General features: G+C 49.2%; 2 protein-coding genes across 3 annotated transcripts in view; both read left to right on the top strand.

Moving 5' to 3' along the window:
• The first annotated feature begins 234 nt into the window (after positions 1-234).
• Positions 235-4,993, top strand: LOC126574648 (sialin). 2 transcript variants are annotated; one of them, XM_050234971.1, is made up of 6 exons: positions 235-602; positions 674-926; positions 3,116-3,290; positions 3,395-3,514; positions 3,585-4,131; positions 4,204-4,993. In XM_050234971.1, exons 2-6 carry the CDS (start codon positions 898-900, stop codon positions 4,824-4,826), a joined length of 1,494 nt encoding a protein of 497 aa, XP_050090928.1. In that variant the 5' UTR covers positions 235-602; positions 674-897; the 3' UTR covers positions 4,827-4,993. The 2 variants fall into 2 exon arrangements, with proteins under 2 accessions (XP_050090928.1, XP_050090927.1); XM_050234970.1 differs by having other exon boundaries at positions 235-926.
• A 7,562-nt stretch (positions 4,994-12,555) lies between these two features.
• The window catches only part of LOC126574652 (dual specificity protein phosphatase 18), a 4,456-nt gene continuing 3,685 nt past the window's right edge, over positions 12,556-13,326 (top strand). Inside the window, exon 1 of the mRNA XM_050234976.1 lies at positions 12,556-13,051. Within this exon, the coding sequence (XP_050090933.1) occupies positions 12,837-13,051 (215 nt within the window). The 5' untranslated portion in view covers positions 12,556-12,836. The remainder of the gene's footprint in view (positions 13,052-13,326) is intronic.

Here is a 13,326-nt window from a genome sequence, read left to right as displayed (position 1 = left end):
CGCATTGGTGGCAACGAAACTCGATAAGCGGCATGATATGAAGCTCTCTCGCGCTCGTATGTGTGTCTGTCCCATACACAGCTCAAGGTAGCAGATGAGCGCCACCTCGCATTTGATGATAATGACACCTACAATTCGTTAAAGCGGCCTCATTGTAGGCCAGCACACTGTCAGCACTGTTCAGGCCGGCTGAGCAAACCCAACGCGAACGCGGCTCAATCGTCGTCGGTCCATCGCAGTCGCTGGATCGTGCTAGACTGGAACGGTTGCTACTGTCCCGTTGCCCGCCACAGCACGCACGCACGCACGTACGTGTGTTGGTTTCCTTTCGCGCTGCTGCTGCTGCTGCTGCTGCTGTTGCGAACGATTTCGGTGGACAAAATCTCCCCAAAACCGGGGCACAGTGTGTGGTGGAGCCAGGCATGGAAACCTGACGCCAAGAAGTGCCTCAGGAAACTTTCGCAAAACCACCAAACCGGCTGCCCCAGCCCGTCAGCCAGGCAGCTGCGCCTTTCGCACACAAGCACCAGCGAGTGCCCAAAACCAGTTCCGCAGCTCTCGTGTGTGCTCGCTGTTTCATTGCACTCCCGCCATTGTTATTGGTAGGTGGCGGGCGATTGGCACACACCGCACCGCAGTGACCATAGTGGCCTTTCGTTTCGTTCGTCCGCAGTCGATACCGAGTGGTCGCGCGACCAGTGCCTGTTGCTTCGTTTGCCTCGGTTTTCGGTGTCCGGTTGATGAGCGATCGGAATCCTGGTTGCCAGACGGACGGTTCCTTCAGGCAGGATAAGACGACAGTCCACAGCAGGAGCGGTAGTGTGAAAGTGAGGTCCTGTCCGGTGTTATCAATCGAGTATCACTTGAAGGCGCCATTAGTTCAGTTCGTTGGCCAGCATGGACACTAAAGCGGGCATTACGGAGGGGTAAGTCACCGTGTGGTCGTGTGTTTGAAGGCAAGGTTTAGGAGTAGTCCTGATCCGGAACAGACAGCTTAGTGAATTTCCTTTTGGAGTGTATTGTGCCAGGGAGTGGGGTATGTGGTGGCGCTCTAACTGACCTAATCCCGTTTTACGTTGGATCAACTATGCGCAAGCTGGCGTGAAAGTGAAAGGAATGGAATGTGGACAACCTGGAGGGCGTATGATGAATGCAGAGTAGAGAGAAGGGCTCGCCGAGTCAGGCCGACTTCCGTGGTTCGATCTAGTTACATTCTAGTCAATCAAGGTCACCACTGGAAGCGCGTTTATTGAAACAGATCTGTGGCGTTTCTTTCGTTTCCATGGCAACCCATAAGGAGTGCTTCATCTTAACCTTCTGTTCCTCAACGATTGGACACACCTTATCACCAATGAAGGCATAAAGTTGGTCAAGCACGAACCAAGCGAGCGGATTCAAGAGGATTACCTTGTCCATTTGAAGGCGCACAGGGTCATCGTGACATTTGCATGCCGCGACACATCGCCGGTGGTACATCGTCACATCTGACTGAATTGCACTGAAGGTCGTGCATTTTGAGAGATTCTCGGTTCGTGGTGGAGCCATCGTCGCGGATGTCACGTGCCGAGTGCGTTAGAGATAAGTCCACTGAAGTGCATAAAGTGCTTAAATGAAGTAATGATTGCGATGCGAATCATCCAACCAATTTGATTGTTCGCTCAATCGGCGCCATTCATTGACGATGGCGCGCACTCTGTCAATTGTGACGATGGTGTGGCGCAGTGAACAACATTGTAAATAAAAAAAAATGGTTAATTGGTTTGATTTCCCGATTAGCACGCGACCGGTGGTACACATGTTTTATGACGGAAATTCCAGCACCGGGTGCTTTTGCATCAATGCTGATTCGTAGTGGTTTTCAATGGAATCACGGATTGAACGCCAAGTGTTGTCAATCACATGCTGTAAGCAATCCAACCAACCCTACCAGCTACCAATGAGATAAGTGATTACCACTTTAAAGCCTCTGATAACAGGACACTCCTCCGTTTATGGTGCTCTTTTATTGAAGCACTAGAGTGTGGCAAGAGATTACCGACATCCACGGGGCCTTCATCGTGTGTGGTCAATGATAAGGTGACCAGTTTTTATTAATTCCTTCAGAAAACCTGTTGCGCTCTTCCTAGCGTCTGATAACTTTCGCTCGCACTGTTATGCGGCGATGGTAGAGTTCAGCGATACCGCGAGACATGTGCTACGAGCAGGGAAGATGGATCGTTTCCGTTCGATACTGGCGCCGGATCCTGTCGATGGGCTAGTCGATGTTATGCACTTTTGCGTCCCTCCCCCTGGGGTAATGATTTGCAAATATTGAAGAGCCATTGTTGTTAGAGTGGTCCAGGAGTATGATTGGAATGTTTGAAACCTCATTGGCATGGCGCCCGTTGATCCATCAAACGAGTTTATGGTAATGGCACACTAATGCATCGGTTCTTTATCTCTAGGACTTCGATGGTGTTTGTGATTGGTCTTCGATGGCCATTGTTAATGGAATGTGAGGTGCTACATTTGTCCTAATACGTCTTCCATTTTAAAACTGAATGAATACTTTATAAAAGGGAAAAACTAGTCTTTATCTGACTACAATACAATAACTTTTTTTACCTGTGATTGGCTAAATGCATTTATTTGAAGAGATTTGGCTCACTTAACTTTACAAGCCTTGTCTTCCATCGTCTTGTTCAAAACAACTTAACGAACATTACGTGTTGTTCATTCGGTCCAATGAAACAACCCCTGAGTTCCTTTGCATCACACTTGTTTGCTTTTGCACCAGTACATGCTTCATTTTATGGCTCTTTTCCTCTCTGTGTTCTGACGTCACAAACTATTGATCAACATATTTATGAGACAGCCAAAGGCTTACTTCCAATTGCAACCAACCAAGCGTAAGACCATACACGGCCCGAGCACTGTGACAATGTCTGCTCGAAGCTCGTTAATAGATTCTACAAAAATCGAATCTCAAAACATGTCCAACGTGATTGCCATCGTAAGATCCCTTCCTCGGAGCGACACAACCACCCGGGAACGCTCTATTTTTAACACTTGGAGAAGGAGTTCCGAAAGACAAACACCGTGACATCGAACTTCTTTCCCCCTCTCTTTTTGCCAGCGATGGCATCGAGGCGCCACTGTGGATGTTTTGGAAGCGTCGGCGTTACATTGTCGTGTTTATGGCTTTTCTTGGATTCTTCAACGTCTACTCGCTGCGCGTGAACCTGAGCGTGGCCATCGTGGCGATGACGGAGAACAGGACGGTCCACTACGACAATGGCACGATAGGATACGTAAGTTTCCGCCGGTGTGCCACCGTGGCGGCTGCGTGCTGCTGTAATCACTTTTTCGTATCACTTGTTTGTCTCCGATTGCCCTTTCTCTCTCTCTCTCGCAGGAGCAATACTTTGATTGGAGCTCGAGCCTGCAGGGTTACGTGCTGAGTTCGTTCTTCTACGGTTACATCTGCACCCCATTTCTCGGAGGCTTCATTTCGAACCGTTTTGGAGGCAATTACGTAAGTTGGACAGTTGGGCACGATGGGCCGGTGAGGGAGAGCTCATTTGTTTCGTCTAAACCACCGGCAGGTGTTTGGCGTTGGAATCGGAACGACGGCCATCCTGACGCTGTTGACACCGTTGGCGGCAAAGGCGGGTGTAGCGGTCCTGTTGGCCGTCCGGATCGTTGAAGGTATCTTCGAGGGTGTAACCTTCCCGTGTATCCATGCCGTTTGGTCCCGGTGGGCACCACCGATCGAACGTTCCCGGATGGCGTCGATAGCGTTCGCCGGTAACTATGCCGGCACGGTGGTGGCCATGCCGATGAGCGGTGTCCTGGCGAATGCTTGGGGTTGGGAGAGTGTGTTCTACGTGTTCGGTGTGATCGGATGTGTATGGTTCGTGGCCTGGATGTACTTCGTCAAAACATCCCCCGAGGCCGATAAGTGGATTGAACCGCGGGAAAAGGAGTACATTCTGGAGTCACTAGGACGTACCGAGGGTGAAACGCAGAAGGTGCGCCATCCGTGGAAGGGTATCCTGACGTCGATCCCGGTTTGGGCGCTCGTTGTGTCACACTTTTCGGAGAACTGGGGCTTTTACACGTTGCTCACTCAACTGCCAACGTTCCTGAAAGGTAAGGACTTAGAGTGATGGCCATTTGCTGTCTCTGAATGATACAGACTCTCTTCATTCCGCTCCATTTCAGATGCCATGCACTTTGAGTTGGAAAAGACGGGCTTCATCTCGGCCGTACCGTACCTGGTGATGGGCATACTGCTGTTCGTGTCCGGCATTCTCGCGGATTGGTGTCAGGAGAAGGGTTTTCTGACGACGACACAGGTCCGCCGGTACTTCAACTGTGGCGCCTTCCTGGCACAGACCGTGTTCATGATTGTAGGTGCGTTTATCCTGGAACCGGGACCAACCATCACCTGTATTACGATCGCCGTTGGGTTCGGTGCGTTCGCGTGGTCCGGTTTCGCCGTTAATCATCTGGATCTTTCGCCCAAGAGTGCGGGTGTGTTGATGGGCATCTCAAACACTTTCGCTACCATTCCCGGTATCGTGAGTCCCATCATTACGGGTTACATTACGTCCAACAAGGAGGAAGACGAGTGGAAGACCGTGTTCTATATTGCGGCCGGTATTTATCTGGTCGGTTGTGTGGTGTACTGGTTCTTTGCTTCCGGCGAACTGCAACCTTGGTCGATTGAGGCTCAGGAGCGACGGGAGCTTGAGAAGCAGACGGCAGCGGAGAGCAAGCAGCAACTACCGGCGATCGAGCATTTAACGTACTCGAACAAAGTAAGCGTTGAGGATGAGATGTAAGGTGCTGCTTTAGCTACCTGTATGTATGTGTGCTTGTTTGTGTGATCTTAAAGATCATCCTTAATGTTTGTGATTGAAGTGTAAGCTAGTTTATTTTAGGTTTAGCAAAGTGTATACATTTTGTTACGAATAAAATTCATGTTATTTACCATCTCCATTCCACAAGATCACAAGGAAAGCATAGTGCTTGAGCAGAAAAGAAAGAAATGAAACGATCAAAACGAACAAGCAGAAATGCTGAACAAAATTTACTTATTTCTTTTAAGTTCACGTACAGGTAACCAAAATTCCGGTTACTTTTCGCTTCACCCACTTTTTTCAGCCCACACGTAGACAGAGACCATAGCAAGCGTGTATAACTTTAGGAACAATCCAACGCTCTTGGCGGTGAGAGCGGGTTTTTTTCTCTTCCATTTTGTTTTAAACGAGTTTCAAGCACGTTTTGAACTCGTCAAATCATGTTACAGTCGAGATTTGTGCCCTGTTTTGGATTCTATGAACAAGGAAAAGAGAAATGATGAGTCCTAAGCCGTGCAGAGTGATCTTCACATTTCCAATCACCTATGATACAGTCAGACTTTTCGCAGCATTGCATTATGGAGGACCTTTCATCGGATTGCAGGATGTTTTATGCCTCACATCATTTCAGTGAATATATGGAAGGCAATCAATCAAAATAAATTTTTGGTCAAAGGTGAGAAGGTGGCTAGGATTTGGAAGCAATTATTGACATTAGAACCATAGCTTACCATAAGTTAATGTTAACGCAAACAATCTTTTTCCCCTTCATCCAAGCGTACAAACAGAACGCTCATTTATCACAATATTAGAAGAAAAAACTTCTTCGCTGCTACCAAATTCAAATCAACATCCGACAAAACGACGAAAACACACTTGTTTGCGCCGAGAACGATCGCCTCGGCCAACAACCCACGATCAACAGCACGACGACGACGCAACGGTTACGCAACCGTTCGCAAATATTGCGCCTTCGTCCGACCTACACTTATCAAAGGAGAAAGCATGAATAAACGCGTGCAACGGATTCGATCATCGGTGCTAGAGAGGTGGATGTTCGCGGATGGGGTGTAGCCGTTGTAAACAAACAATGGCTCATCCTTTTTCATGGCGAGCGCTCGCCGCGAAACGTCTCTATGACGACAGAGGGAGCCTGTAGTAGAGTGTGTGGTGGATTGGAAAACATCTGTTTTCGTCGGTTTGGTCAGTTCTATTTGATCAACCACCAGCACCAGCACCGCACGAACCAGGGAATGAGGGGCGAGTGGAGGTCAGTGAGCGTCAGTGAACCTGACTCACGGACATCGTGGCGATCGAACCGGCGCTGCGTTTCCCCGCTCGCTATGACGATACAAACCGGGCACGGCACAAAATCCGGGGGCACGTATCGGTCAGCACTTTCTCTCTTCCATCTGTTGCTGCTGCTTCTGCTGTCATTGAACTGCGCCACGTCGCATCTGTGGAGGTGGATGTCGATTTAGAGCGCGTAAAAAGTCAATCAGTGAATGAGTTACAGTGCGGCGTAGTGCGTGGAGGCCAAGAATAGGCGATAGACTCACGCTCGTCTGTTTTTTGCCACCTAATTTTACGCCTTTTGACCATTCCATCAGATTCCTATCCATCGAGTATCTAGAGCATGTCTTTCAGCGTATTGACAGCGTACACTAGGGCACCAGTAAGCGACCGGAATTCGGAATGTATCGGAATGGGCTAGAACACCAGGGCACTGCCACCGAAAGGGGTTAACATGTTGTTTTTTGTGAGTTAATTACGCAAAAAGAAACAACAAAAACAGCCGGCGGTCGGCCACAGAAGAAAGCAAACGCGCAAAGTGCGTGTTATCTGGTGAGTGTGCGTTCGTAGAATGATTAAAAATATTATGCGGAGCGGCGCAAACGAGTAACAAACAAGCTATTCGGGGTCGGATGCTGCGACGATGATAATCCCGGCGGGAAGGGGCGGAGGTTGGGAGTTTAGGTGAAAGCATTTCGATTGCTTCCTACTCGCGGAACGATGTCAAGGATGCGCGTGAAAGCACGCAAAAACCGTCTAACCCCGAGTCCTTGGCAAACTGTCGGCCTCGGCGAGCGACGATTTATGAGCATTTAATGCTTCGAGAAGCGCCACCAATGGGGGAACGAGACACCAATTGAACATGACGTGTTATGAGGGTGTTGTAAGCAAGGTCTCGTGGAATTTCTTGTCACGCTGCTTCGCATTGTCTGTAAAATCGATTTCGGTGCCAACGGTTCACGGATGATTCACGCGGGCGATAGATCTGCGGCATATCCACCTCAAGTTTCACGGATCCAGACCGATTTATTAGAGCAAAATATGATTTCCTCCCGTTTTTACGGCCCGTCAGATCGTTAAATTCGTTTCATAATTCGGGCCTCCAACTGCCTGCGTGAGTTTAATGTTGCGCTGCTCGGTGAAATCAACACCAACGTGGGGAGCTCGCGTTCGCCAGTCCGCCTCGTCGTAAACAGAACACCGTGCCACGCGCGGTGAGCAAAACAGCGAAGAAAAACGGTTGCCCATTACCGCCTACCGGTCTCCGTTGTCGGGCTTTTCGTCATCCACTTGTGGACGGATAGGAAAATAGCGAAAAGTTCCGCGGCGTCGTAAACAGTCTCCCGTCTAATTCGTCTTTCAGCTCGAGCTAGATTAATTGATGCTTCCAGCTTCTCGGGCACACAGGCACTGGCTTGTCAACACCCGTAGCGGGAGCGGGGTTTTTGAGGAGCCAGCAGGAACGCCACGGATCGCCCGGAGAGTCAGATAGGTGGCAGTCAACATTCCAAGTGGACACCGTAATTTATGGGCAAATCTAGCGCCATCCACGGGCCACAAAGATTGCGAAAGTTCTTTGGCCTACTCGAAGGATAACCAGGGCCTGCCCCGGGGTAAACAAAAATGCGCGGTCACCTTAAGCGTCTTATTTATGGATTCCACATTCGAAATGGGGGAAAATCGCAGCAGGCCTGGACCAGCGGCAGCAACTGAAGTGATTGGGGAGATTCGTGAGGGAGAAAAAATTGTTTCGAGATGTTCGATGGCACCCTACTGATGATGGTGGTGTGGCCGGAAATAAACAAATAAAAGCAAGATAAATGGCTAATCCTTCGAGTTCATTCATGAAAACGCCTCGGTGACTCACTGTTCGCTCGCACTTGCTGCTGTATCCTGAGGACGATCTTTCCATCGTTGGTGTTTGACCGCATTCCGTACATTCTTCATCAGCAACGGTTTCCTCCCAAAACGACTCGATCTCGATCGGAGGCTGGCATGCGACGCAATAGGTTAGCCACCGTTATTTATGATCCACCTCTCCACCAGCGTCACCAGTAGCACCGAGAGCAACATTCTCGCTCACCGGGAGCACCACCGCAACCACCACCAGCAGCAGTAGCAGCAGCAGCAGCAAGACAAATTAATAAAAATATTTTCAAAAGGTGAACCTCACTCTGTTGGACGATTCCAAACCGCGATCAGAGAGAAGGATATGTTGCAGATTTCCTCGTTCTCGCAGCCGCAGTGCAACGCGATGGCGTCTAGGAACGGGATATCTATTTCTGGGCTGCGGTAGACCGGCGTCCGTGCGTGCGTGCGTGCTGGCGTGCGTCGCATTAAAATTCCATCCACAACGTAACAGTGTGCGGCCGATTATGAAGTGCGATCGAGAATCGAGGCGGCTAATGTGCGCCAAATGTTGCCCAAAACTGTCCGTCTGCCTGGCTGCCTGGCTTCATGAAACTGCGCCGTGAAAGCCATCGTCTTTCATCGTCTACATTGGACACAAACATCCGACTGGCCCACTGGTCCGTTCCGTTAAGCGTGCCAATGAACCAGACCGTTTGGTTCGGTTGGTACGATCATGTCACACCGTTGGCGTGGAGTGAGCATATTCTTAGACGCCCGGTCAGGCCCGTTTTGAAAGATTCGACCACTCAGCCGTCAATCAAACTGGCGCAAAACTACCCAAGGATCGGGCGATCGCGAAGATCACGAGGAGCTGATCACTCCAAAGCACCGACCCCCAAGATCACCTCACGTTTGCATTATGTAAAAGCGGGAGCATATGAAGCGACCATTGATGCAGGCTGACAGGAGTCCGCTAAATATAGGCGAACAGATTATTCTTGGCCTTCCAAAGAGCCTCACCCTCGCCCGCGTTTGTAAGCGTTCCTGCGAGCCTTATTCCATTGTCCATCGCACAAAACGCCATGCGCTAAATGTGTTTCATTCCTCCGGTCTCCTCTCTCACTCTCTGTCGCGCCAGTTCGTGTGTTATTTTCGTACGGCGGATGTCCATTTTTTTTTGTTTTCGGGGGTGCGACGGTCTTTTTTTAAACAAACAATCGCCAGGAAGGCGGTGTGCTCGGGTTAGCAACCCCCGGGGCGGTGCTCTTGCGAATGGCGCTGTGAAACCGCATCGCACAACTCTTCCGATCTGGTTAGATCAAGGTTAGGTTAATAAATAAATGAAGTGGCTCCGGGTCTGGTGCGGTGCGAAAAAGAAAGGAGTAGAGAGCGTGTTGCTTTCGTCAAGCTTGATTTGTCAACGTCAATTGGGATGACAGCATGAGCAAGCGAGTGAGAGAAAGAGAGCGAGAGCTAGGCCGGAGTCAGTGGAGGAGCACGGGAGCAACGAGGAAGAGAAAACAGAATTTGCTGACGCAACATGTGTTTGTGGTTTGTGATAAGAAAGGGGTATTATGTCGAGTTGTAGTTCACAGCAAGAGGATGCGAGAAGTGATAACTATGCAGAGGAATGGCGAGGTGGATTCCGAGAATTATATCCTGGTTTGAAAGGTGGATTTGAAGCAAAGTATTTCTGTTTGGCTCTTCGTGTTGGTCGCCACGTGGCATATAAAGAAGCGTATAAATTAAGGGTCTCAAACTCGTGGCCCGTGGCCACGTCCAAGGTGTATATGCATGATAATTTTCGTCATTTCTATGTTATATTTAATGTTATGCTATGTACATGTTGCGATTGAAGATTGATAGTGTATCTGCAATGTCAGTAGTGTTCGAAAAAATGAATGAAGAAACATTTTTCATGATTTTAGCATTCACCTCATAATGGAACTTGAGATCCCTGAAAAAGCTTTTTAAATTGCCCAACCAGAACCGAATTAAAAACCCAGGAAATTTTACCGGTTACCTGGCGCCTCCATTTCCAAGGGCGCCTCCATCGTCCGGGATTCGGCAACGGAGCTACATCATTTCGTATTCCCGGCGCGGTGACTAGTTTTGAAATTGCCTATATCTCTCTGGCAACAAACATCAGCACCGGTTGGGCTTTGGTGTGAAATAGGAAGTTTACTAAAGCCAAACACCTTATTTAAAATGACCCGGCGGACTGGTTGATACTTTTTTCAGCGGCTCGCATATGATTTTCATTATAGGTTTTCCCTTGACATAAATAGTTCCACCGGTATCTATTCCTATCACTACACCGCGTGGCCTATTTCCCTGCCCGCTAAAAAAATATAGAGATATTCCGAACGAAATATGATATCGGTCTTTGGTTTGCGTTATGTTGTTTTGCGATCCCAACGATGCGTCCTCTCAAAAAATTCCCAAACAAACTGCAGATGACAGACATACTTGGCCGTTCATTGACTCGCCTGCTCTCTCCGCAAAACCGCGTTTGTTATCGTTGGCTGGGTGGGGTTCACGATTTAAAAAAAAAAAAACCCAAAAATGCATCCGACGCCAGTAAAAACAGAAGCAAATAAACCCCGTCCCGTCCTCGAACGGGCGTTACAACCGAAATTGAAATCTGTTTATGAACGGCCCGCGCCACCACCACACCGAAAAGACATGCAGCTGCCGTAGTGTGAATCGTTTAATTGGTCGAAATGAGATCGAGAGATCGAGAGAAAGGGGAAACCGAACGCCGAAAGCAATGCCAGGCTGTTTTGAAGTTGTAAATTTTATCGCAAAATCTCGTAATGCCGGCTGTAGCCGTTACTGTTGATTACTACTGACAGAAAGAGAGAGATTGAGAGAGAGAGAGAGCACGAGGGGGGATCCTCTGACAGGTCGATAATCGACTTTCGCTTTTCCGAGCGTACCAGCTGCCATAACTCATTTTCGTTTTCGTGGGGGATGAAATTAGAAAAGTGCATCATCGAGCCGTGGCCCCGAAGAAAAAAGAACCACTTGCCAGCCGGACTTGCCACACGGGCAAAATGCAGCTCGTTGTTGCTGTTGTGTTGGCGCGGGATTCGCGTTTTTGCGTCGCGGGTGAAAAAAGGCCGCCGGAGAAAGTGAACCGAGGGGGGTTTTGTTTGAACAGCCATTTGTCAGCGGATGGCAGTGAGCCATCCGACAAACCAACCAAATGGTCGAAATGCACTTCGGTTCGGTTGCTTTTGATGGCCATTGTTATGATCCTTGCCATTGTGATGGCCATTATTACGCTGTTTCAAAGAAATTAATTTCCATTTTCCTTTCATTAATGAATGTCATGAGCACAAACAACTGAAAAGCCAAAAGGACGCAACCAATTGTCATCGAAATCGCCCAAGTGGCGAAATCATGTGGCCTCGAAGAGTCGGTGTTGCATTTTTAACCTCAATTTCTGACGTCGACCGATGATCGAACGAACGGTTGTATCAATCGATCGAACGAGAAAACATTCACGTCCCCCCCGAGACGGCCCCATTTCCACTCGATCATATCACACGACAGACACGGCAGCGAGAGTAGTGCTAGAGGGACGCCAGGCAGTAAAGGTGCATTCCGATGCGATGCGATACCGCCACCAGCCGTGGGAGTGTGAGCCGATGCCAAAAATAGTGAAACGATGAGGCAGAGAAGGTCTCCGCCGCCATTCCCACCAAGCAGTAGTGTTTGTTTAGTGGAGTGGTGGTGGAGGAGAGGGAGAAGAAGGCGTCGTTGAAGCGTGCGAGAAGCGTGAAGCAATTTCAGGAATCCCTTTTGCATGATTTCCGAGCGCGGGAGTTGGATTAATGGTATCTCTTCTTCTGCTACTCCCTCTCTATGAGTTGCCCTTTGGTCTAGGCAGTGGTCGGTTTTTGAAGAATTTAATAATTTCATTCGATTTGTTTTGCGGACAATATTTTCCATTAAAAGAGGCAGGCGATTTCGTTTTGTTTCAATAATACCAGCACTTACTCCAAGTAAAATATTTTGTCGAATATAATCTACCTCTTTGTAAAACATTTATGAAATGCTGTTACAAGTTAGTTTGTTTCGCAAAAAAGCATCTCTGCAAACGGAAAACAACTATCCCTACACACCAACATGTGTTTCCTTGTTGTAGTAGACGCGCTTTGAAAACTCTCGGAAGCGCATCAACAGCGTGAGAGTGAGCGAGAACCAACAGAGTGTGCGCAAAGGACGACTAGACGACACCTGCGCTCGCTTTCCATCCCACTCCTTGGCATCGCATTCCATCGCCACGTTACTGACAACAAACTGTGTGCGTGAAGGAGACCGAAGATGTACTTTCCCTTCCTCATCACGGATCTAGTAGACCGTGGGTTTCGCTCCATTTCACTCCGTCGTTAGGGGGGAAACCAAGACCAACGCGTACTCTGTCGCTTTCTAGCGAGGAATGTCCCGGTTGCCCGTCTGAGTGTGTGAGTAACTCGAGGAAAAACCCCCTGCATACTGTACGGCATCTCGGCGCGCCGATTTTCATTTCTCAGCAGCTCTCGCTAGTGCTTGCCCACCATTCGCGACGTAAAGACGACGGTCCCGAAAAAGCCCGAAGAAGGAAGTGTCCTCTGCGAAAGTGACCGCACGACGTAGCAACAAAAAAACTGAGACATTTTCGAGAGTTTTCCTGCAATCCGGGTGTCAGCGTGTGTTTCAAGTGAAGTTTTACCAGCTAGCGACAGCTTGGAAGTGACTGTTTTGACGGTGTTTTGTGGCCGCGTTTCACAGCTTCCAACAGAAGACGCCATACAAAGAACAGAGACAGAGAGAGAGAGTCGGTCGTGCACTTGTGTGACAATGAAGGAGACAACCGTGAATCATACCGTGGACGCCGTGGAGCGTCTACCGATGGCGCTCCTGTCCGGACAGCATCCCCAGCCAGCCACAACCGGTATCGAGGGAGTGCCGACCGGCAAGGTGGAAGGAAACCAGATCCAGGCGCTACTGGAACGTCATGAAAATGGTCCCGCAGCCATCAGCCTGCCGAATGGCATTGGCCGTCCGATGCGATCGTAAGTTTCCGCTTTCGTCACGCACTGCGCATGAGTCCTTCTCGGTCAAGACCGCTCGGTCTGGTGACGGTCAACCTAAGGTGGTCCCCGGATTAGGGGGCATTGTCCTCACTGTCAGGCGGTTGGCCAAAAAGCGTTGGACAAGTTCAACGAGCACAATTCTTGACCTTCGGCATCGCGGCATCGCGGCATCAAGGTGGAGGATGGTTTTGAGCGTTTGCTGATGCCCGTTGCGGTTAGTTTTTAAATCATAAATCGTGGAATGTGTCATGCTA

Source organism: Anopheles aquasalis, chromosome 3 (genome assembly GCF_943734665.1).
Source record: "Anopheles aquasalis chromosome 3, idAnoAquaMG_Q_19, whole genome shotgun sequence".
Taxonomy (NCBI): domain Eukaryota; kingdom Metazoa; phylum Arthropoda; class Insecta; order Diptera; family Culicidae; genus Anopheles; species Anopheles aquasalis.
Note: the sequence above shows the minus strand (reverse complement) of the source record. Positions and strands in the feature narration are given on the sequence as shown.

Bases quoted from the DNA above. Each gene is read 5' to 3' on its own strand.
- LOC126574648 (XM_050234971.1), top strand. From the start codon at position 898: ATGGACACTAAAGCGGGCATTACGGAGGG. The intron at 3,291-3,394 runs GTAAGTTTCCGC...TCTCTCTCGCAG, and splicing joins ACAATGGCACGATAGGATAC to GAGCAATACTTTGATTGGAG. The intron at 4,132-4,203 runs GTAAGGACTTAG...GCTCCATTTCAG, and splicing joins ACTGCCAACGTTCCTGAAAG to ATGCCATGCACTTTGAGTTG.